This window comes from Rutidosis leptorrhynchoides, chromosome 4, assembly GCF_046630445.1.
Source record: "Rutidosis leptorrhynchoides isolate AG116_Rl617_1_P2 chromosome 4, CSIRO_AGI_Rlap_v1, whole genome shotgun sequence".
NCBI classification, from domain to species: Eukaryota; Viridiplantae; Streptophyta; class Magnoliopsida; order Asterales; family Asteraceae; genus Rutidosis; species Rutidosis leptorrhynchoides.
This window is the reverse complement of record NC_092336.1, coordinates 358,795,103-358,820,799: the sequence shown is the minus strand read 5'-3', so window position 1 is coordinate 358,820,799 and position 25,697 is coordinate 358,795,103. Positions and strand designations below refer to the sequence as shown.

Sequence of the window (25,697 nt, the reverse complement as noted above, 5' to 3'; positions counted from 1 at the left end):
GTAGACTTGAAGTTTATTTCCTTAAGATCCAACCTTTGATTTGAATCTTCTCAAGTATGAAACAAACATGAACATAATAATTGTAACTTTAGTTTATTTCTTTCTTTTGTAAGTACTTTAAAGTTGTAATATTGTTAATTTGGTCAAGTATTACTAGTTAAACTTGATCTCATATTTCTTGAAACTAAAGTTAACTTTATAAGTTCAAGAACATGGAATTATAACTTTCTAGTTATAACTTGACACACTTATGTTGGATATAAGTTTTTATAGCTTATGGTCTTCTAATTTTGTTGTAAATAAGAGCTTATAAGCTTACATACATTCTACAAGATTAAAACCTAAGTTTCATGACTTATGGTTTCATTAAAGTTAAGATCCAAGTTCTATAACTTAGGGTTTAATTTAAGAATACTAGATCTAGACTTTTTGGTCTAGGATCTTCAAGATCTAACTAAGAACTAAGTTCTACAACTTAAAATCTTGTTTACTTAGTTTACTTTCAAGTTTGTAACTTAATATTACTATTAGAACTCATGTATGTGTCGGATCTAAGATCTTGATGTAATTTTGGTTCATCAAACTACTTATAACCCTTAAATGAGTTGTGCTACATATCTTAGATATACACTAGTGTTATGACGGTCAAAACTTGGTAAATATGATGCAGACACATCAACGAGTTGTACACTTGAAGCTATAAGCATCAAGGATGAGAACCGTGATGAGCATCAAGCACCAAGAACCCACCGGAGCACCTTACCTACTATTTTCCTGGTCTGATAAATAACCTGGGCTACTGGAAAAGTTTATTTACAGCTAGTTCGATTCGAGTAGATGATTTTCCGTTTAGTCCTCATCTTAATCCGAGTTACGGTTTAGGATTTATGGCCTTCTGAAAGTCACTACACCCTTTTAACGTTGTGCTGAAATTTCTGACCTACTCGCACTTAAACCGTCGCCACGATCAAACGAAGATGAGTTTGGTTCTGGAAATTAGTCAGCCTCTAGGGGACTCATATACGGAGCCAAGGCCACTAGTCTCACCTCATTTCAGTTTGTATAGAGTTCGTGGCGACTGAACGAAGTCAGCCTTTATTTCAAACTCTATTCTTGATTGAAACTTACTTTACACTTTTTGATTAATGATGAATGATGATGATGATGATACTTAAGACCTAATTTACATACTTTTAAACCTTTGGGAACGATTTACTGACTTAGTAACTTTTGACTTAGGTTGAGGACCTTCCGGACCAACTACTTGCTTACTTTTCCGAATCAACTTTACTACTTTTCACTGTGAGTTATAGCATCCCTTTTTACTTTAACTATTTTGGGAACTGAGAATACATGCGCGTTTTACGTTTTGCATACTAGGCACGAGTACTTAAACTTATTATATGTGTGGGTTATACAACGGCATAAACTTTCCCCTTAGCTCGGTAACGTTTAGTCATTGGTCTTTGAACCGGTGAACACAAATCTTAGATATGGATCCATAGGGTTTGACATCCCCACTCGGGTTAGTCGCGCTAGCATTTAACGGGTGTTTAATACTTCATAAACTTACGCACTCGCCAAGTGTACTTTTAGGGGGTGTTAATTACGTTAAGTTAGTTACCAAGTGCCCACGGTTATACATATACTTTTCATACTGTTTTGAAACACTCAAATCTCGTGGCCTACCTTACATTACTGTTACATTAAACTATAGCTCACCAACATTCGTGTTGACGTTTTTAAGCATGTTTTATCAGGTGCTTAGAGTTTGGTTGCTTCCGCTGTACTAGTCTTGCTGTAGACTCCCGCTGCTTTTAGAGATGTCTTCGCATGAAACATTTATCTTGCATGCAAACTATGTTACTTTTGAAACAATGAATTTGTAACGACCTATGGGTCACGTACTATTATTATTGCCTTCTAATCGTAGAAGCACACTATCGGTTGTAAAATTTTTAATGTTGGTTAAGACGTCACTCCGTTTTATGAATGCAAACTTATTTTAAAACAGCATTTAGTGTTTGACCTTGTAATGATCCTGTTGTTGATGATCCGTACACGTTAATTTTGTGCAGGGCGTCACATGTATTTCCGACTATAAATTTATACTTTTTCTATTTAGTTTCATAAATTTCAGTTCATTATGAAACCATAGCAACTTGAATAACTCAAAACGGATTTGAAACGAAGAAATGACGGGTAAAACAAAATTGGATAAATTTGCTAGTTTTAGCTACGAAAATTTTGTAACAAATCTAGACTAATCATAACTTAACTAACTTATATTGTATTATACATGTATTCTAACATATATTATGTAATCTTGGGATACCATAGACACGTGTACAATGTTTTGACATATCATATCGACCCATCTATATATATTATTTGGAACAACTATAGACACTCTATATGCAGTAATGCTTGAGTTAGCTATACAGGGTTGAGGTTGATTCTAAAATAATATATATACTTTGAGTTGTGATCTAGCCTGAGACTTGTATACACTGGGTCGTGGATTGATTCGAGATAATATATATTGATTTATTTCTGTACATCTAACTGCGGACAACTAGTTGTAGATTACTAACGTTGGACCGCTAACTTAATAAACTTAAATCATTAAAACGTAATAAAAAATGTTGTGAATATATTTCGATCATATAGGTTCGTGAATCGATCCGTGACTAAGTCTTAAATTTTCGACGAAGTAAAAATCTGTGAAAGTGAGTTATAGTCCCATTTTTAAAATCTAATATTTTTGGGATGAGAATACATGCAGTTTTATAAATGTTTTACAAAATAGACACAAGTATGCGAAACTACATTCTATGGTTGGATTATTAAACCGAATATCGCCCTTCAAGTCTGGTAACCTAAGAATTAGGGAAATGGCCCCTAATTGACGCGAATCCTAAAGATAGATCTATTGGGCCTAACAACCCCCATTCAGGTTATGGATGTCTTTAGTACTTCGAGATTATTATACAGACGAGAGGTTCTGTTTGGGGATATTCTATGCATTAAGTTAATGTCGGTTACCAGGTGTTCAACATATGAATGATTTTTTTTATCCCTATGCAGTTTGCGAAATGCCTGATATGAGATGTGTTTATAAAAATAAAAATCTTGTGGTCTATTATTATGATTGATAATTATATAGGTTAAACCTATAACTCACCAACATTTTTGTTGACGTTTTAAGCGTGTTTATTCTCAGGTGATTGTTAAGAGCTTCCGCTGTTGCATACTAAATTAAGGACAAGATTTGGAGTCCATGCTTGTATGATATTGTCTAAAAACTGCATTCGAAAGTTTTCTTTATTGTAACATAATATTTATTGTAAACCATTATGTAATGGTCGTGTGTAAGCGTGATATTTTAGATTATCATTACTTGATAACCTAGGTTATGTCCTTTAAACCTTTGTCGATAAAATAAAGGTTATGGTTTGTTTTAATAACGAATGCAGTCTTTGAAAAACGTCTCATATAGAGGTCAAAACCTCGCAACGAAATCAATTAATATGAAACGGTTATAATTATTATGAACGGGACATTTCAGTTGGTATCCGAGCTTGGTCTTAGAGAACCTGAAATTTACATTAGTGTGTCTTATCGAGTTTGTAGGATGCATTAGTGAGTCTGGACTTCGAGTTTGTAGAAACAACATACATCCAACTTATGCGAATACGTCCTCGCAAGCGAATATGCCATCGCTAGAGGACCTGGGTTCTACAACACTAATGGATCAAACTAGGCTTACCGATAGCACTTGATATTGACACACACAGTATAATCTTTCCGACGAAACGAATGCGTTGATTACATTATATGATCCATCATAATAGCAATTGGACCCAACTTGCACGTCAAAGCTGACCTCTCTTGTCTTAACAGCAAATACCGTAAAACAATAGTACACATATCGGTTATCACTAATTGCTATTATTTTATTAATTTCATATTAATTTAAAATTTTGATTTTTATTTCTTTTTAATACTTACCGAATTATATTTTAATGCATAATCATAATACTTCAAAATCACACTAAAAATCCACATCACCATTATTCAACACTAAAATCCTACACCGCCTACTTATAAAAAAAAAATAAAAAAAATTAACTCACTCCAACCACCGACTAACCTTTTTCCCACTACAAATGTTCTTACAAGTGGTCTAATACAAGCCAACAAAAAACATTGGCTAGTTTTCTGTATGGAGAGTGATATGTACACAACTAATTTTTACTTATACATAACTAAATATACTTTACAGTGTTATACGATACAACATTATAAAGGAATGTGTATGTTTAAAAAATGACTGTGTATATATCATCACCCTTCCAATCACCCGACATAAAATTGCCACGATTGACAGAGTTTTTTCTGCTAACAGTACATTTGTTCTAGGACCTTAATTAAAAATTCAGCCCCACCTCACACCCACCAATAAATACACACTTTCCAAACAAAATTAAAGAAACAGTCGAAAACCTTTTCTAAAATCTTTTAAAAATAAAAAATAAAAAAAATAAAATAATGATCCATTTGTTCTTTGCAGTTGGATTCTCAGCGGTGCCGTTGACCTTGTTCATACCTCCGGTTAGAAACTTGAATCTGTTTGTTACATCTATGGAAGAATTATGGCGGGAGTCAAGTGGTTACACCAATCAGATGTATCCACGTGTACGGTATGCTTGTTCTAGAGTTTTGGATCTTATTCTTTGCAATTCAAGAACGCGTTAATTTCGGAACTTTAAATCTCCCCTTTTGTTCTTGTTACACCGGGAATTATGTACATGTTTTTCTCTATTAGAATTTTATTTTATTTTGTATGATTGAAGTGTTTTTATTTTTATATTTATACAGTAATTTATTATATATAAGGTCACGAATCACGATGCTGTTAATGATGATACTTGGTTGCTTTGAAGAGTTTTTTAATTTCTGTTTAACGTTAGTTAATTTGCAATTATTTTGTGAGATTAGTGTTACTTTTCATTTATTTAGATTTTTATTTACCAATGTAAAACTTCAAATAATATGAAACACGTGAGTTGATTACTAGACTAGAAGGGTGTATGTAAGGAAAAAATTAAAAAGTCAAACGAAAAATTGCAATTTCACATAGATAGATGAATATTATGATTAGAATTAGAAGTGTATTCAAGAATTAATGCATTCATAAAATGTTACCCTAATATAAGTATTAGTTACCTTTTTGATTAAGATAAATACGTATTGAAATGACTTGGTGAATTCGATTATAAAGTCTTTTGAAACGCGCAGATTACCGAAAGGCTCCATTTCGGCTTTTATTACTCTTATTCCTAAAATTTCAAATCCTTCTTTGATTAAGGATTACCGTCCTATTTCGTTAATTGGGGTTCAATATAAGATTATCACTAAAATTTTATCAAACCGGTTAGCATCGGTGATTGATAAGATTGTTAGTAATGCTCAATCGGCATTTATTAAAGGGAGGCAAATTTTAGATGGCCCGATGATAGTGAGCAAGATTTTGGGTTGGTGCAAAAAGAAAAGGGTGAAGGTTATGTTGTTTAAAGTTGATTTCGAGAAAGCTTAACCAGCATCGATGTTCGAGAACTATACAAACACATCCGAACCCAATCTCTGCATACTAAGCCAAAACCGAGAATCTGCATCATATAATCGAGAAATTCCCAACTAACCGTGTTAATGGAAGTCCTACGGGCGAATTCAAGTTGCATCGTGGGTTAAGACAAGGTGATTCGTTAAGTCCTTTTTTATTTTTATTAATTATGGAAGGGTTACATTTACTTTTGAAAAATAAAGTTGAGACAGGGGCTTTAAGTGGAGTTAAAATTGGCGACACTCCTTTGTGTATATCTCATTTGTTTTACGCGGATGATGCCATTATTCTATCCGAATGGAACAGGGAGAGTTTATCTAATACGATTCAAGCTTTAGAGGAGTTCTATAGATATTCGGGTTTGAAAATTAATGTGTCACAAATCTCACTTATTTGGTTTGGGGGTTTCTGATGAGGTATTGGACACGACGGTCGCTGAATTTGGATGCTCTAAAGGTAAATTCCCGTTTACGTACATGGGTATTCCTATAGGGGCAAACATGAAACTTGTGTCGAATTGGAAAGACTTTGAAAGCCGTTTTTGAAGGTATTTCATATGCCCGAGAGACATATTAAATTAATGTGGCTAATGTGTTATGATCCAAGTCGGGTCATACCCAATAACAAGCTTACCGACACCTTATACGTATTTAATCTTAACGATTGGATCATTGATTAAATACGCGACACTTGAACTTTAAGAAAAATCGTTTTCTGAAATATTACTTGATGTGTACATATATATAAATTATGGAATAATTTATATAATATGGATTTAATTATTTATATGTTAAATAATTAATAATGTTATGTTACATTTTTTATAATTGGTTTTATATAAAATGTACATAATTAATATGCAAGTTTATAAAATGTATTTTATAAAAACTAGTTTTATAAAATCTAGTTTTATAAAACTATTTTATTAAAGAAATGGAAGTGGCATTGGAGTCCATGTAAGCATGCATTTTGACTAGTCATTTGTATGGTTACTTCCATTTTCAAGAAGCATATTAACCAAGACTTGTTGGGGACAAACAACGCATGCAAACACATCAAAAATACTTAAAAAAACTGCAAAAACTCTCCAAAAAAACCTGCTGTTGGCCGTGGGTTTTTAGAGCAAAAAGAGAGATCTTAATTTGGTTTTGCAAGCTTATTTCAAGTGTCAAATAAATCCTAACCAAAAGCAAGGGTGTTGGGGTTAAAAGCTTGGGGTATTACAATTTGAGGTTTCATCTTTTGGAGCTCCATTCATCCTCATCTTCATCTTTCATTACATAGCTTGGAATAGGTATAATCTCTTCATTCTTGCTTGTAGTTTGTAAGTATATTTCATAACTTGATCCTATTTGGGATTTAACTTTAATTGGTTAAAGATTAACAAGTTTCAAAATGATAATTTACATGCTTCCGCTTTCTTAATGTTAAATGGTTTTAAGTATATTATGAACTTGTTAAATCCCAACAATGGTATCTAGAGCCGAAGTTGTTGAAATATGCTTCGAGATGGTTATTAAAACCCACTATATCTTTGCATTTTATGAACATGCATGCAAGTAAAATGCAAAAACTTTGAGTTTTGGGTGGTACCCCATTTTGGCCGAATTTGGGAGGGTCCAAAAGGTGATTTTGGGTTTGCCATTTGGTTAATATTTGTTGATATATTGATGTTCACAATCATAGCCAAGACGTTGTGTTTGAATGAATGTTTGTTGGGTTGATTTGTTAATCTTTCAATGTGGTTGTAGTATTCATTCAATTTGGTTTGTAATAATATTATTTTGGTTATGTAATTTATTTTATATTTGGTATGTAAAATAAATTAGGTTGTATTTCATTTTCTAGACAAAATGTATTAGGATATATTTTGTAACAAGATGAAGATATAAGAAGAAAAGGAAGAACACAAGAAGATTGTATTTGGATGCAAGATTAAGTGGGAGATTTAAAAATCTCTTACTTTGTGTTATAACCCCTTAACCGGTGACATTTGTTTTCGGCTAAACAAATGTCTACCAAATTGGCTTGATTGTGAACATATTTATTTTGCATGCATGGTTGTTTATTATGTTTGTATGTTTGGTTGCTACAAGAATATCACAAGTTAACAACAAGAAAAATGACAATTTAATTGGTTAAATTAGACATTATTAACGACATGCAAAACGACAATTTAATTGATTAAATTAAAAGTGGCAAAAGGACATTGATAAACGGTTATTAAGAACATGAAAAGGATTTAATAATTGGTTATTAAGACATATAAAATGGTTTATATCAATGTAATGAAATTGGCTTTATTACATAACATGAAAAATGGATTTTCAAATAAACCATACACTAAATGCATGTTGGTGTATGGTATAATAGTTTTCTTAAACTAGAAATAATGAAAACTTAAAATCCCTTATTAACAAGGCAAACAAGTTAAACGCCATCCTTTTGTGTGACACTTAAAAATATTAGGGAACTCATAATGGGATAAAGGTCACCTAACCGTTATGAGCAAACTAATATGATTAAGGTGAATTTCGCACACTTGTGGGATAAAGGTCACCTAACCACGTGTATGTTAAATTTGCACGTTTACACGAGTAGGACGACTTGATTTGGGAATCATGAACTTAGGGTCACCGAAGCATGAGGAACAAATAGGCGTTGATGGGATAAATATGCCATGCAAAAGGATTGCATGTTCCCATAACTTAGAAGTTGCAAAAGGATTGCAATTGTCATATAATGACTACCTAGCTAAATCAAATGATGGGATAAAGGTCACCTAACCGAAATTTGGTTTACCGTTGGATTCTAAAATTTAATAAATATCAATTGGATTTAAAGGGTATTGATTGTTAAATTAAAATTGATACTTAAACAACTTTGTTAAATTTTGTAGATGGCCGCCAATAACAACAACATTCCCAACGCACCTATCAACTTTAACATCCTATCGTTGAGGTCAATCCTCGAAAAGGAAAAACTCAACCATACGAATTTCATGGATTGGTTACGCAATCTAAGAATTGTTCTCAAACTTGAGGATAGGGCGTATGTGTTGGAAGACCCCATTCCCGATCAATCCAACGAGGATGATACGGAAGGCATGGCTTATTGGGATAAGTATTGCACCGATTCGGTGCAAGTCTCTTGCCTTATGCTTGGGACTATGATACCCGAACTCCAAAAGGACTTCGAGCATCATAGTGCATATGACATGATCACACAATTGAAGGAGATGTTCCTTCAACAAGCTCGTGTCGAGCGCTTCGAAACGGTTCGAGCGCTTCATGCATGTCGGATGGACGACTCCCATTCCGTTTCATCTTATGTCCTTAAGATGAAAAGCCTAATTGATCGAGCGAACCGTCTAAACTGCAACGTGTCTAATGAATTAGCCACGGACCTTATCCTTAATTCCTTGTCAAAGAGGTTTGACACATTTGTAATGAATTTCAATATGAATGGTTGGGATAAGAGCATTGGCGAATTACATGCCATGCTTAAGACGGCCGAAGCAAGCATGGGTAAAAGGGCTTCACCCATGTTTATGATCAATGAAGGCGGGTCCAAAACCAATAATACTTCTAAGCCAAAGGTGGCTAAGAGGAAAGGACCCGCCTACCAAGGCAAGGGCAAGGGAAAGGGGAAGATGGTTACCCCAACCAACAATAACAAGAAGCAAAAGGTTGCCGGTAAAGCTAACCCCAAGGAAGATCCGTGCTTTGGTTGCGGTGAAATGGGTCAATGGAAACGCAACTTCCCGGTCTACCTAAAGGAGTTGAAAGAAAAGAGGGATGCAGGGCAAACCTCAGGTAATGTATATATGGTATACATTGAGCTTAGTATTACTTCTTCTAATACATGGGTATTAGACACAGGATGTGGAACTCATATTTGCAATTCTTTGCAGGGGTTCAAAAGAAGTAATCAAGATGCGGGAACAACAAGTCTCTTCATGGGTAATGGAGCAAGGGTGCAAGTGAAAGCTCAAGGAGACTTTGTTTTAAAGCTTCCAAGTGGTTTGGAGCTTATTTTGAAAAATGTTTTGTATGCACCCGATTTATCTCGAAACATTATTTCTATTTCCCGTTTAAGACAATGTGGTTTTGATTTCAATTTTATTGATGATGATATCCATGTTTCTTTAGATAATGTGTTCTATTTTAAGGCTTCGCCTTTGAATGGTATTTATGAATTGGTTCATGATGACACATCATACAATAGCTCAATGTTCCATGTAAACACCAAGAAACTCAAAAGGGATTTGAGTGATTCCTACTTATGGCATTGTCGCCTTGGTCACATAAACAAGTATCGAATGCATACACTTCAAAAGAATGAACTTTTGAAATCAAATGAACTAGAATCGTTTGATGTATGTGAATCTTGTTTACAAGGCAAAATGACTAAAGCACCTTTCAAAGGGACCTATGAAAGGGCTAAAGACTTATTAGGATTAATACATTCGGATGTATGTGGACCTTTTAAGCCCATGACTAGGAATGGTGAAAGATACTTCGTCACTTTCATTGATGACTTCAGTCGTTTTGGATATGTCTATTTATTAAGGCACAATGACGAAACTTTTGAAGCATTCAAAGAATATCAAAACGAAGTACAAAATCAACTCAACAAGACAATCAAGGTACTTCATACCGATAGAGGAGGTGAATACCTAAGCGATGCTTTCCAAGATCATCTTAAAGGTTGTGGGATTATCTCGCAACTCACTCCTCCTGGAACACCCCAACTTAATGGAGTTTCCGAAAGAAGGAACCGAACCCTAATGGATATGGTTCGATCTATGATGGCAAGAAGCTCGTTACCTCTATCATTTTGGGGTTATTGTCTATGCTCTGCGGCTCGTATTTTAAATATGGCCCCAACCAAGAAAGTGGAACGAACTCCTCATGAGATGTGGTTTGGAAAACCTCCATCTCTATCATACTTAAAGGTATGGGGATGTGAAGCTTATCCTAAGCGTTACGTCCCTAATAAGTTGAATGCTCGATCCACGAAGTGTATCTTCATAGGATATCCCAAGGATGATATGGGATATTATTTCTATGATCCATCCGAGCAGAATGTATTTGTTGCTCGGAAGGCAGAATTCCTTGAAACTAAGTTCCTAATGGAAGGTAATAGTGAAAGTAAGATAGATCTTGAAGAGGTTCAAGATCAAGTAGATGATACGCAATTGGTTGACACTAGCACTCAACATGAAAATGTTGAGAATGATCAAATGGATGATCAAAGTATACATGACGTTCGCAGATCTGGTAGGATTAGTAATCCTCCTGAGAGATATGGGTTTCTCATGGATGGTTGCTATGTGGTTGATTTGGATGAACCAACAAACTACCAAGATGCTTTATCAAGGATTGATAAAGATAAATGGTAGGAAGCCATGAACGCTGAGATGCAATCCATGTATGACAACCAAGTATGAGAACTTGTTGCACAACCTACTGGCTCAAGGCTAGTTGATTGTAAATGGGTTTTTAAAATGAAAACCGACATACATGGAAACTTGGATACATATAAAGCTAGACTTGTAGCAAAAGGTTTCACTCAAACTCAAGGGGTTGACTATGATGAAACTTTTTCGCCCTTGTGGCAATGCTAAAGTCTATTAGGATATTACTTGCCATTGCTGCTCATTATGATTATGAAATATGGCAAATGGATGTCAAGACCGCTTTCCTAAATGAATATCTTGAGGAAGATGTCTATATGGTACAGCCTGAAGGTTTTGTTGATCCGAAATATCCTAAAAAGGTATGCAAGTTAAAGAAGTCAATCTACGGATTGAAACAAGCATCTGGAATGTGGAACCTTCGTTTTAATGAGGAGGCCAAGAAATTTGGCTTCATTAAAAATGGTGATGAAGCTTGTGTATACAAGAAAGCTAGTGGGAGCACTATCATGTTCCTTGTATTATATGTGGATGATATATTATTATTTGGGAACGATATTCCGGCAATGCAAGGTGTTAAAACTTGGTTAAGTAAATGCTTCTCCATCAAGGATCTTGAAGAAGCACAATACGTTTTGGGGATTGGGATCTACAGGGATAGATCCAAGAAACTGATAGGTTTGAATCAAAGTGCATACATTGAAAAGATCTTGAAAAGGTTCAAGATGGACAACTCTAAGAAAGGTTTGGTACCTATTCAAAGAGGAACGCTTCTCAGTTCATCCCAGTGTCCTACCACGAAAGATGAACAAGAGAGAATGAAGAAAGTCCCGTACGCATCTGCTATTGGGTCAATCATGTATGCAATGATATGCACTTGACCGGATGTGTCATGCGCTCTTAGCTTGACAAGTAGATACCAGAATAATCCAGGAAACAGTCATTGGATTGCGGTTAAAAGTATGTTGAAATACCTTAGGAGGACTAAGGATATGTTTCTAATATATGGGTCTGGTGAGGAGAAACTCGTTGTAAAAGGTTAAGTGGACGCGAGTTTCCAAACTGATCGAGATGATTCTCGATCACAATCCGGTTATGTCTTCACATTAAATGGAGGTGCGGTCTCTTGGAAGAGTTCAAAACAGGATGTTGTTACCTTATCCACTACAGAGTCAGAGTACATTGCCGCCTCATTGGCAGCTCAGGAAGCTGCATGGATAAAGAAATTCATCGACGACTTAGGAGTAGTCCCTTCCATTCAGGACCCTCTTGAGATCTTTTGTGACAACGAGGGTGCGATTGCTCAAATCAAGGAACCTCGTGCTCACCAAAAGACCCGTCACATTGAGCGGAGATTCAACTACATAATGGATGAAGTTGAAAAGGGAAAGATATGTATTCGCAAAGTTCACACAGATCTTAATATAGCGGATCCACTCACGAAACTCTTACATGGTGCAAAACATCAAGGGCATGTTAGTGCATTAGGGCTTCGATATTCTAGTGATTGGTTGTGATCTGTTTTAAGCATTGTTACGGAACGAAATTGTTCAAACTCATTAATATAATTATGGTATTAATTTATTTTGAGTCAAGTTCCTATTTTGCATATTTTATCCATGAATAAGTAATTATTCTAAACTCCGTAGTCGATTACATTTGTGGGACAAGTGTAAGGTTTAGACTATTATGAACTTGGATTGGTATACATTTACGGGATGAATGTGGGGCAAGGTTGCAACCAACGTTCATAGATATTTGTGGGATACAAATATTGGAAGACCCGCCCTCAAGATTTACTAAATGGAGCCTTTGTGGTTGATCACATGTAATCTTGAGTAAAGGCGAATATCATTGTATCCTCTGACCTGATATACATATTGGGTTCGGATATTCACTAAGTATTGTGCCTTGATTCTTTCCTTCGCTATTCTGAAATATGGTAGTTCATAAGGAAGAGCTCAGGTGTGATACAAAGTGTATATCTAGGACGTATGTAGTCAAGATGGGATTTGTCCCTCTTATTCGTTGAGAGTCAGATGTCTAAGGCCTGATAAAGTTAAATCTAAAAGAGAGTGATCACTCTGTATCTCTTGGATTTAACATGACATCTAGGACGAAAGGATGTGATGAAAGATTTACCTATTCACATTCGAGAGGGGAACTCGAAAGGGATGATGTTATTGAATGGCACTAAGTCATAACATATTGGGGGTGATGGACGGTCGTTAGGTGGTATCCATCACTTGCATTAATTTCTTATGTTTCTCGTGCAAGTGGGAGATTGAAGGTATTTCATATGCCCGAGAGACATATTAAATTAATGTGGCTAATGTGTTATGATCCAAGTCGGGTCATACGCAATAACAAGCTTACCGACACCTTATACGTATTTAATCTTAACGATTAGATCATTGATTAAATACGCGACACTTGAACTTTAAGAAAAATGGTTTTCTGAAATATTACTTGATGTGTACATATATATAAATTATGGAATAATTTATATAATATGGATTTAATTATTTATAGGTTAAATAATTAATAATGTTATGTTACATTTTTTATAATTGGTTTTATATAAAATGTACATAATTAATATGCAAGTTTATAAAATGTATTTTATAAAAACTAGTTTTATAAAACTATTTTATTAAAGAAATGGAAGTGGCATTGGAGTCCATGTAAGCATGCATTTTGACTAGTCATTTGTATGGTTACTTCCATTTTCAAGAAGCATATTAACCAAGACTTGTTGGGGACAAACAACACATGCAAACACATCAAAAATACTTTAAAAAAACTGCAAAAACTCTCCAAAAAAACCTGCTGTTGGCTTGGGTTTTTAGAGAAAAAAGAGAGCTCTTAATTTGGTTTTGCAAGCTTATTTCAAGTGTCAAATAAATCCTAACCAAAAGCAAGGGTGTTGGGGTTAAAAGCTTGGGGTATTACAACTTGAGGTTTCATCTTTTGGAGCTCCATTCATCCTCATCTTCATCTTTCATTACCTAGCTTGGAATAGGTATAATCTCTTCATTCTTGCTTGTAGTTTGTAAGTATATTTCATAACTTGATCCTACTTGGGATTTAACTTTAATTGGTTAAAGATTAACAAGTTTCAAAATGGTAATTTACATGCTTCCGCTTTCTTAATGTTAAATGGTTTTAAGTATATTATGAACTTGTTAAATCCCAACAGTTTTGTTAAGAGATTATCGGCATGGAAAGAAAACCTCCTTTCGATAGGTGGTCGGTTAACTTTAATAAAAGCAGTTTTAGGAAGTTTAGGTATTTATTACCTATCCTTATTTCCTTGTCCCGAAACAATGATTTCTAAAATTGAAATGCTTAGTGTTCAATTTTTTTGGGGTGGTTCTGAAGGTAATCGTAAAATGCATTAGATCGATTGGAATCAAGTCCTAGCGTCTTTTGATAAGGGTGGTATTAATGTTGGAAGTCTTCGAGCTTTCAATATGGCTTTAATTTTCAGATGGGTATGGCGATTGTTGAATAGCCCGAACTCGACATGGTGTAAAGTAGTGAAAGCTATTCATGAGGCGAAAGCGGTTGTGGACGGTTCGACTCTATCTTGCAAAGGAACGTGGTATAATGTTATCAGAACGTTTAATAAGGCGAAGCAACTGAGTTTGATCCCTCCTGATGTCGTTAGAGCTAAAATAGGAGACGATCAATCAATTCATTTTTGGTTGGACGATTGGCGGGGTGACGGGTTATTAAAGGATAGATTTCGTCGATTATATCACCTAGAGACACAAAAGGATTGTAAATTGGGGGATAGATTGATTAACGGCTCATGGTCTTGGAGCTGGAATCGTGCGTATATAGGAGACAGAAACATGGAGCTGCTGGCAGAATTGAAGTTGTTTCTGGGCAATGTTAATCTTTCTCAAGGTGCTGATTCTTTGATGTGGAGTTTAGAAGATGAAAACGAGTTTTCTGTTGCAAGTGTTCGATCCTTTATAGACGAGAGGCAACTGCCATCTTCGGATCCTTATACGAGATGGGTTAGTTTCATTCCAAGAAAGATAAATATTTTTCTATGGAGATTAGCTCGAGATAGGTTACCCACTCGGTTAAATTTGTCGAGTCGCTGTGTGGATATTCAACAGATTGAGTGTGCATCTTGTAGCTGCTACGTGGAATCTATTTTTCATGTGATGTTCGAGTGTCCTGTCGCGATTGATATATGGGGTCGGATACGTAGATGGAAAAATATTGATCTCCCGAGATTTAAAGTTTGGCCTGAGTGGATTGCATGGTTCGATGATTGGCGGGAGAAGATGGATGTAAAGGATAGATTATATTCTATCGTTGCGACTGCCGTTTGGTACCTGTGGAGATATAGAAATAGTGTGATCTTTCAGCCCCCTATAAGAAGAACACGCTTTTTGATTCTATTTGTTTAACTGCTTATTTATGGTTTAGTAGTAGACGCAAATGTATCATTTCTTGGAACGATTGGCTAATTAAACTATTGTAATTTTTGGCCTTTCCTAGCTCCTTGCTAGAGGGTTCTTTAATATATTTGAGTTGTTCCAAATAAAAAAGATAAATACGTATTGATTACCTTATTTAATATTTTGGTTGATCAAAAAGATTCTTAGAATAATTAGAAAGTAAAAGGTTTAGCTTTTTTAAAAAGAAATTCTGGAACATTGTTTAAAATAACAGAAGTAGAAGATTGTCTATTTTGTTAGAAAAATAAATAAATATTAAAGTAAGTTATTGGAAGATCTAAAAGAGTTACAATTGTGATGTTACATATTAATAGTCTAGTATTTTATTTTGGACTGCTCCACATTAATAGTTCACATTCATATATAGATAAGAATAATAAGGTAAAGTTCTATTATGCCTTAATGTGTGTGAATAAGATTAAAAAAAAAAGAAAAATAAGAGTAAAACTGAAAAGTGAACAAAAAGTACACTACTTTTATGATATTCTTTAAACTGTGTGTTTTTTTATCTGTGGACTATTAATATGAGACGGAAGGAGTAAATTTTAATAACTCTGATTGAGTATATATAATGAATTGCGTAATTAAAGCAGCAGGTGCAACAAATCCTAGCAACATTGAAACAACGCGTGAACTATTTAGACAATCGACCCCACGTTTTCATATAGACTGAACCTAGTAAATCATCAAAAAAACAAGCACATTATAAAGAAACACGATTGAACCTGATAACTACATAGCTCCATAACACACTCCGAATGATCACAGCACCGAACACCTATACACAAAAAAGTACTTAGAACACTTAGTTCTGAAAACAATAAACTAGCCAATTTTCAAAACGCCAAAGAAATATAAACCCTTACAAACTCACGCTTCAAAGTACAAGGTATCGTTTGTTGAAAACGGTAACAAGAGTGGCGGAGTTGATGGGGTGTTAGCTAGTCCGTATTCGTTTCATTTGGATGATATTGATAACGCACTTGATGGTGTAGGTATGATGCCTAAATCTAAGAAAAGGAGACTGGCGGATATTTCGACTCCCGTAGCGTGTGTTGCAACAACTAGTGAACTTCTTGATAACTTGGCTAATGTTGCTACCGGTAAAAGTGAGGGTCGAAGATTTTGCATTTGTGCCAATAAACTTTGTAAAGGCTTTTGTAGGGGATGACATGTACACACTAGCAAGTTTCGGCTCAACGGGGGCAAGAAGATTGATTCTAAGGGTGATTCAAAGAAGAAAGGTAACGTTAAGAAAAAAGGCGTAAAGAACGGGCCGTTGTGTTTACACGATTCAAGCGATGATGATGATGATGTGGAAGCTCTACGTTGGAAGTCAAAACATAATCAAACGATCGAGAATTGAAAATGGAAGCGTGTAGGTTCGGGAGCGGGACATGCTTTAGATGGAGTAGGTTTTTTTTGATGAATTTAGGAATGGTGGCTTGAATTCGGATGAGATCGGAATTGAATCGACTTTTTCGTTTAAGGCTAAAGTGGATGATGGTGTATGCAACAAAAACATTGGTGCTTGATTTTGTTTGGTCTTGGTTTTTATTTCTTAGGTGATCGTTTGCTTTCGTGTCCTTCGTTTGTAGTTTTTGTATGGTATATCCACGGGGAGGCTCGGTTTTTTTTTAGCGTTTTTGGTTGCTTTGGATAAGCTTTGTTTTTTTATCTTCGAGTCTCGATCGCGGTAGTTTGTATTCTTCTTTATTTGTGGTCTCTTTTTGAGACTAATATTTGTTATACAAGTTATTGTTTTTTTGCGAAAAAAAAAAAAAAAAAAAGAAGAAAAAAAAAAAAAGTACAAGGTTATCTTGAACACTGTAAACATCTAAATTATTAAATCCATGTGAATTGAAAAAGACACTAATCCAATAACAATAACAATCTATTACTATCATTTTCACTAATAAAATATTCAGAGTTGAAATACCTTATTAATCATTCAGTATTTCAATCTCTTTTAATATCTTCTATTCTTCCTTAACTTATATTCAAAACACTTATTAAACAATTATTTTTTTTATTTATTCATTAAAAAGGTTTATACATTAATTTAGAATCATTCATATAATTCGTTATTGTCGTTCAAATCTAAGTTCAATCAAAGCATTTGAATCGTTCAAATTTTGAATCATTTAGCTATTAATCATTTTAAACAAGCTAAACTCGAGTCCGAGTTTGAACATATTTTGAAGATCATTTCATAAACAAGCGCAAGTGTTCTTATATCAACTCTAACAACCTCACGAGCGTTTACGAGTCTTTCATTTATATACACTAATTAAAAAAAAATATAATACATACATAATTATATAATAAAACTGCAGTATATAAAAATGTACCGAGCTAGAGCCTAGTCAAGCTCGATTCATTTACACCTGTTATTGGGAGTGTTAGATAAGGTCTGATATAATAAAGTTAATTTGCTTATATAGCATAAGTGAGTTTGAAACTCATCAACTCAAAGTTCTATGAGAAAATTGGATTTGGTCCATTCCAACTCAAAGAAGAAACAAACTACATATCCTTAATCTAATTGGATGATATTAGATAATGTACCTAAAAACAGCTTCAATCAAATCTGGGTCAATCATATTCACGTCCTATAAAACATGTATTCCGTACCACTTGAGAACACGCATGAGTTGTGTTGAACTACCTCTATATAAGTAAAAGAAAATTTCTAAAAAAAGAAAAAAGATGGGAAAATTTGGTGGGATACAACACTTATCAACTCCTTTGCTTTGTATTTCGTCATTTCGATAAGACATGAGTTTTAGTGTTGGCTTGACTCCTCGACAAGCACTTCCACGTTGCAAATAGGACACGACTGTCATCAGAAAAAAGATATACAAGTTTCGATTAGACCAAATAGGATAATAAGATTTTTCAGATGAGTGTGATTTATAGTCGGAGATCAATATGGGTATGTGTTTGACAACCAAGTGGAACTCAACATGTATGTAATTCCAAACCCAACCTTTTAACTATGGGTATCAAATCCATTCCCTCTAGCCCACATCTAACCAAACATACCTTGTTGATGCTCAGCCATTTCGAGCCACACTCAGTATGATAAACATGCTTGCATGGCAAATTGATTTGTTTGTCCCCTCTCTTATATCTCATTTGGCAAATCACACACCTGTTTTTCGCAATATATATACAATGTAAGCAAAGCTAGAAAAAAAAACTATTAAAATTAGCCGAAAAATTGAATCAGATAACGATGAGTTAGTTTCATTTGTGTTTTATCAATAGTTTTAAAAAAATGAAACAAAGATAGTTGTATTTTAACCAGAACCTTACCTCTCGCCCGATTTCTTTCTCAAGAAGAAGCCACCAGACTTGTACCTTGTAGTTGGCAACGAATCAATAAGCTCTTGAGACAGACCTCGACTCTCGGTCCCAATTGCCTCCCCTAAATCAAGTAACTCCTGCATCAGTAAAAAAATGCATTCAATCTTACAACACCGCAATGATCCTATATAACTAAAAACTAGCATACTACAAGTAAAAAGCTTCAAACTTGCCTTAAGAAACAAGCTATGTATGGTATAAACCATGAATAAACACAAACAATACCAATATACCAAAACTAGCTGAGAGGGGGAGTTTAATTTAATGAAACGCAAAAAGTATAATAATAAGGTCAGAAGCGAGAATCTATTGCGTTACTGCCCACGTTCTTACATTTTAGGATAGAGGTGGCAAAATGGGCTAAGGTTTTATGCACCTGACTTAAATGGCTTTCAACCTGTTTGACTAGATCAACCACTTTGAACTGTTTCCTTTTTAGTTTTCACTTACAACCTTTAGCTTAACCCGTTTGACCCATGATATATAAAGCATAACCCAACTCACCCAACTGTCAATCAAAGGCTCATAATTGGCGGCTCTACTTAATAACTCCATCTCAAGAGATCGTGTTTCCTAATCTTGTAGTCGAGTCAATCAAGATGATCTAATGTACATCTGCATTGATCAGAAAAACTATCCTAAGGTCTTGGAATTAGAGTAAATAGCTCACAAAAAATATATCTTTAGCACCAGATCACAAAGTAGAAAGAGCCTTCGTGTAAAATGCAAATACCGTCAGACATCATTCTATATTTCTCCCAAATGACATCACTATGGATCATCGTTTATTTGTAGATAATCTTGGATCATGTGTTTCCATGTAAACGTCACATTGTAGGAAATCTTGTTCCGTCAAACATCGTCCTCTATTTTTCAAAGGTAGATGTCACATATGGTTCATCGTTAATTTGTAGAAAATCTTGAATCTTGTGATCTAATTTACTACATAACTAACAATATACTTGTTCCATGAACCATATAACTGTATCCTTGGAAGCATCATTTACATGCCCTATTAACCCTTTTGAGTTTCTACACGGCACCCTAGGATCATTCGCCTCTTTATATTCTCTATTAAGTTTCACCAAATTATAAAAGTTATCTTTTACTAAAGTATTCAGATTCGGCCTGCTTATATATTAATGGGTTGATTCGGGTTAAATTTTATATCTAACCATACGAACGGGACAATCCAAAACAGTTAGCTTGATAGCAAACGGATTAAATGTTTCAAACGGGTCAAGTCTCTACTAGGTTGTTATTAATACATTGGCACATAGCCTTTGAGGATCACTAGTGGAAATGCTTGAATAATTCGGTGTCCAAATCAAAAATCTCAGATTACTAACAATTTTTTACTCCTAGTCGTTAAGAAGAAAAAAAAACACCATTCACAAAAACAAATGGACTAATAACAAACCTCATATGTCATATTATCTGGATCGATGTCATCCTGCCATATGACCTGCAATGCACAGCACATGTTACTTTTGATGATGCAAGTGAACATAAATATCACAGTGTGTCATTTAATTATACGCCAAAAGAACGCATAAAGGCGCATGAAGATGAAAACAGCAAAAAAGCATATTACCTGAGAACTAGATGTACTGTCATCATTTGGACTACTGCCTGCAACATCGAGACAGATGACATTATAATAGCTGATGATTCGCTAAAGTTGATTAGGAAGATAAGATTAATTATATAATAACATCACAAATAAAAAAAATCCTCTCAGACAGACAAGCTCTAGTTTAAACCACCTTAACAAGTAAAATAATATATATATATATATATATATATATATATATATATATATATATATATATATATATATATATATATATATATATATATATATATATCATACATCAAATTATTGCATCACGTATTACTATATTATGGTGTAATATATCAATGTCTCAACTTAGCAGCTGGAAATATAAAAACAGAAACTAACATTCTTCTGGAATGACTTGCATGCTTGGAACTGAATTATCGGCAGTCTGCACATCTGCAGAAGATGGTTCGGTTACGTTCATCATTACAGGATATTCCCATGCACTTCGATTAAGATCCATTCTTGGTACATAATTGTGAACTTCATATGGATCATAATACGGTATACTTCCATGTGCAGGTACTCCATATTTGTATGAATTCATATGCATTGACCAATATGCATTCTCCTGAATAGAGTAAAAAAAATAAAAAAAACAGTATAAGTATCACATACAAATCACTTGCAGAAAATGATATCTATCTCACATTATCAATAAAAACAGAGAAAATGGCTAATAGAAACCGTAAACAGTCGTCCAGTTGCATGTTCTTCATTGTGGTTACAGAGCAAAAACAAAAGCAAATAACTCAATTTTAACAAGCATGAAATATACCTAGATTTGGGCTAAAAGATGTTAGGATGTATCACAGACATGTAACTAAAAAAAAAAACTTCATTGATTTCTTTTCCTGCTTTTAAATGTATGAATGTATGATAGCAAATACGTAGCCCATAACCCAATGTCCGTCAGTTTTCTTTAACAAGTTTGCAATTTGAAACTTTAAAAGGCTAAAGAGATATATGCATATATCAAGGTATGCTTTGACATTATTTTCCTTAAATTCTTCCTCAATAACCATTCCGTTTCATATGAAGACCTTATAACCAAAAAATTAAAAATAAATATTAAAGATTTGTCTTTCCAATTGAAACTTTGGGAGGGAAGAGTTGCTTTGTAATACAACCCATTAGTGCTTAACATAAGCAAGACATATTTCATGACCATCGTCTATTTCTAAAGTTAACGTTTTAAGAAAAGACCTGATAATGCATTGGACCAGAATGAGCATAATGTGCGGGTTGATGCGTAATTCCATCAAAGAAGTCCATGAAGGTCTCAGTGACTGTGTACGGGAATCCGGTGTTTAAGTACTGGACCTCCAATTGCCGATTCCCATTCCCATCCATGCGAGAAATACTTCTGTTTACTTTGGACAAGAAACTGCAAATAAATTACACAAATCAACATTTTAGAATACAAGTTAATATCATATGCACCGATAATGGAAAGAATACGGCGTAGCCAAAGTTTGTTAAATGAGTAGGAGATAATAACAACAAAAATTTAAGTGCGCTTTCCATAAAAACATCAAACTTTAAGTCATCAACTCTAAAAATCCCTCCTTGAATCAAATCAAATTTATCAACCCCACTCACTTTCAGACTTACGTTTTTTTTTATTTCATACTCCTATAGCAAGTTCTTATCATAACTCCTATAGGTACATGAGAATATTCCATTAATGCAAAAAATATACCAAATCAGCACTTAAATAAACATCATCCTAAGTTCTGGTTGGCCCAAGTAAATGTATTCCATTCCCCTAGACAGTGTAGACTTTATCAAGTTGCAGAATAACACAAATTGTAAAATATAATACATTGCAGTTTATAAAAGTTACAGCCATATAATGTTAAGTCCAAAAAATTTTATAGAATAAAAAAAATGAAAGCGTCGGCTATTTAAAACCTAATAAACACATAAATAAAACTGAGCATTTACATTAACCAAACTAGCAGAAGTGCACAACCATTAATAGTTGACTGCTTTTCATCTTCTTCAACTACAGATGATAACTAAGAACAACCACAGCTACAAATAGTCGTGAAATTTCATTTTCTTCACCCTAAGTAAAAACTTGATAATAATTCAGCATACTAATATCTTCACCCATAAACTCGATAATAATTCCGTCTGATACTAAATAGTACCTAATTAGTTGTTACACATAAACCTATATCAAGCACAACCTTACCCCTTACATCCTACGAGAAGCATTAATTGGTGGAATTAATAGCAAAATAGTCAAATAAACTAAGCTGCAGTCCTAAACTTTACATCCTAGACATAAAACTTAAAAACTCAGAAGCCAATAAGTTGCTAAACCTAACACAACCACAACCACTTGCCTAATTTTTATCTTCTTCAACTTTAATAAAAAATAAAATAAATAAAAAAAGCCAAAAGTAAGATTAAGTAAGAACCTACATTGCACAATTCAAACTGTATTCAGGCACAATACAATGTAAATAGTAAATAATCAGAAGTCAACAGCAAAATGCTAGGGCTAGAAATAAACACTAGACAGAGTTAGCCTAAATTTCAAAAACAAACACCTACATTCATACCAAATTAGTAAATTTGCAGCAAACAAACACACAATTCTGATAGAAATTAACAAACTCTAACAACTTAATCAAAAATATACACACGCAAAATGATCATTACAGCTATAACATATACAGTAACAAAATTACAAGCGAATCAGGTGATAAATGTAGAATCACAGATTGTACATACATATATAGATACAGAGATATATATAGAGAGATAGAAGACTAACAATGTAGCGGTGGTTGGTCGGCCGGAAAAAGAAGAAACGGACAAAAATGAAAAAGTTAAAAGGGGGAAAACTCCTTGGTTGATCTTCCTTCTCCCCTTCCTTCTATGTTGTATTTTCTTATAAAAAATGCAATGCAAGTGCTATAAATAAGAAAATAAGCATAAACAATAAATAAATAAATTTTTAAATAAATATAAATATTAAATAGTATAAAAAAGTTTCATATTCGAATCTTGTCTAAGACGAATATTTAGTGGTGGTCAACAATAGGTTCCAGAAGTAATCCCGCTCGGTTACGTACATAAGAGTATGAAATTGGATTAATCGACCCGAGTAACTCGAACAGGGAAAAACCTTCCATCCTTTACCTTCTACTTTTTTATTAAATAATATAAAATTAAGTAAATAAAAACATAAATACTGAGTGTAGTAGTATATAATGTAGATGAGTGAAGGACATGTGCGTTACAAAGGTGAAATTATTGCAGTTTTGATTTATGGTGGTTTAAAAATATGCATTGTTTAGTTACATACTGATATCAGCTAAAAAATCACGTTTTTACTGCGATATTAAGGCCCAAAAAATAATAAAGTTTCAAACTTTATCGCCAAAATAATCACTTTGTCGGTTAATTTTGTAGATTAAGTAATTACAAAGACGATGCAAAAAGAATCAAGTAAACGGAGCTAAAACGAAGATTCTAGAGTGAAAAATGTGAAAGACAAGTTACAACCCTGGAAACCAAGTTACGATCCCGAAAACGAGCAAGACGCTCCAAGCAAAATAGCAAACCAGAACCAAAAACGGCATGTCAGGCCGGCTTGCAATTTGGCGCCGGCTTGCCAGATCAACCAGACACCGGGCACAACAAACGGGCTGTGGCACCGACTTTCCAGACACCGGGCACCTACGCCAGGCTGTGGCGCCGGATTGCGACGCCGCCCTACCACCCGTTTTCAGCCAATGATTTTTCCATTTAAAGGGTCATTTGTCATCCCATTTTTCAGACACTTCAATTCACTTCTTTCTCTCTCTTATTACAATAATTAGTCATACTTTCAAGGTCTTCGACTCCGAGCGGGAAATTTGGTACTCGGAAAAGAACGCCGAAGATTGTATTAGGATCTATCTGGAGTATGAAGTTGTCACTTTTGTACTTTCGGAACTCGTTTAATCTACTGGTACTTCTATCCTTTATCTTTATATAATGTCTTCCATGATTATGATCTATGATATTGTAACCATGATTAGCGAGTAATTATCTTTAGTGTATTTATCATGTGGTTAGTTATAATGCCGAAATAATATTATGAACTGCGTATGTTGTTGAGATGCTTTCCGATTATGCTTTAAACTCAATCGCTTTTCCAACTAATAGAACATAGTTATTGGCTCTGTTATTGGGAAGTCACGAACCCCGATTCAGAGTACACTATCTGTGTCACCCCTTGGTAAGAGAACTTTATCGGATATAACGCAAGCTTGACTGAGGCACATCGGTTGTAGTAAGTCCACCGAGCTTTGGATTCCGACTGAGGACCCTTTCGTAGTGAAACATCTAACTAGGCCAATAGTACATTGTCGGTCCTAGACCATGCTAGTGTAGTCACCAAGCATATAAACTTCGTACGTGCATGCTGAAGCACAACGGTTGTTGTAAGCTGTACCTATGCTATGTAAGGCCATGGAACCCTGTCAGAGCTGATTAGTACACTTCACCATAACGCGGTCTCAAGCATTGCACCCCGCTTGAGGGATTCATAGTTAATTAAGGAACTGTTTGTTTAAACTCATAAAGGATTGGAACGTTAGGATAACTGAACGTGTTCATGGAAGTTTCACCGACTTGGCCATGGTGTTCTTTATGGTTAAATTCTTTTAAGGGCCTAACTATTTCTTAAAACCAATCATTAATGAAAGCATCAACACACATCACGTCTCTCAAATATGGGATACCTTGTATTTCATTATGCTTAAGAAAGTTTAGACCTTTTGATACGTAACCTAACCGAGTCGCTCAATTGGATGAGCTGTTTGAACGTGTATGCTTGTAGTCAAGCTGCACGGGCGTCGGGGGTATGGGACGACGCTGTCTATTCAGAATCTTCAAGCCTAACGCATTACCCAGTGACATGTCTTTTAACAGGGGCGGTAGGACCAGTGTAATAAATACAAAATCACTACCTATTCATGAGCCAGCATTTCATAATCTCGGCAGATTAACTAACAAAATCATAGTATGCATTTGCTTTAACCTTATCTGAATTACAAATTTTATTGCATTTATTTTATCTTATTGTCACGACCCGGAAAATTTCGACTAATTTTGAACCAAACTCTCGATACGATTTAATATCTTTGACAAGATAAGCAAAGTCTGTTAGGTTAAGTCTAA

At 34.5% G+C, this 25,697-nt stretch overlaps 1 protein-coding gene across 1 annotated transcript; it reads right to left on the bottom strand.

Moving 5' to 3' along the window:
* Positions 1-18,234: 18,234 nt before the first annotated feature.
* On the bottom strand, positions 18,235-23,393 carry LOC139843803 (E3 ubiquitin-protein ligase BIG BROTHER-like). The gene is made up of 8 exons (XM_071833957.1): positions 23,302-23,393; positions 21,720-21,900; positions 20,856-21,084; positions 20,487-20,524; positions 20,313-20,357; positions 18,842-18,969; positions 18,569-18,677; positions 18,235-18,362 (listed from the first exon to the last, which is right to left on the bottom strand). Exons 2-8 carry the CDS (start codon positions 21,864-21,866, stop codon positions 18,309-18,311), a joined length of 750 nt encoding a protein of 249 aa, XP_071690058.1. The 5' UTR covers positions 21,867-21,900; positions 23,302-23,393; the 3' UTR covers positions 18,235-18,308.
* Positions 23,394-25,697: the final 2,304 nt, after the last annotated feature.

Bases quoted from the DNA above. Each gene is read 5' to 3' on its own strand.
- LOC139843803 (XM_071833957.1), bottom strand. From the start codon at position 21,866: ATGGATGGGAATGGGAATCGGCAATTGGAGGTCCAGTACTTAAACACC. The intron at 18,678-18,841 runs GTAAGGTTCTGG...TGCGAAAAACAG, and splicing joins AGAAAGAAATCGGGCGAGAG to GTGTGTGATTTGCCAAATGA. The intron at 18,363-18,568 runs GTATGTTTGGTT...TTCTGATGACAG, and splicing joins AATGGCTGAGCATCAACAAG to TCGTGTCCTATTTGCAACGT.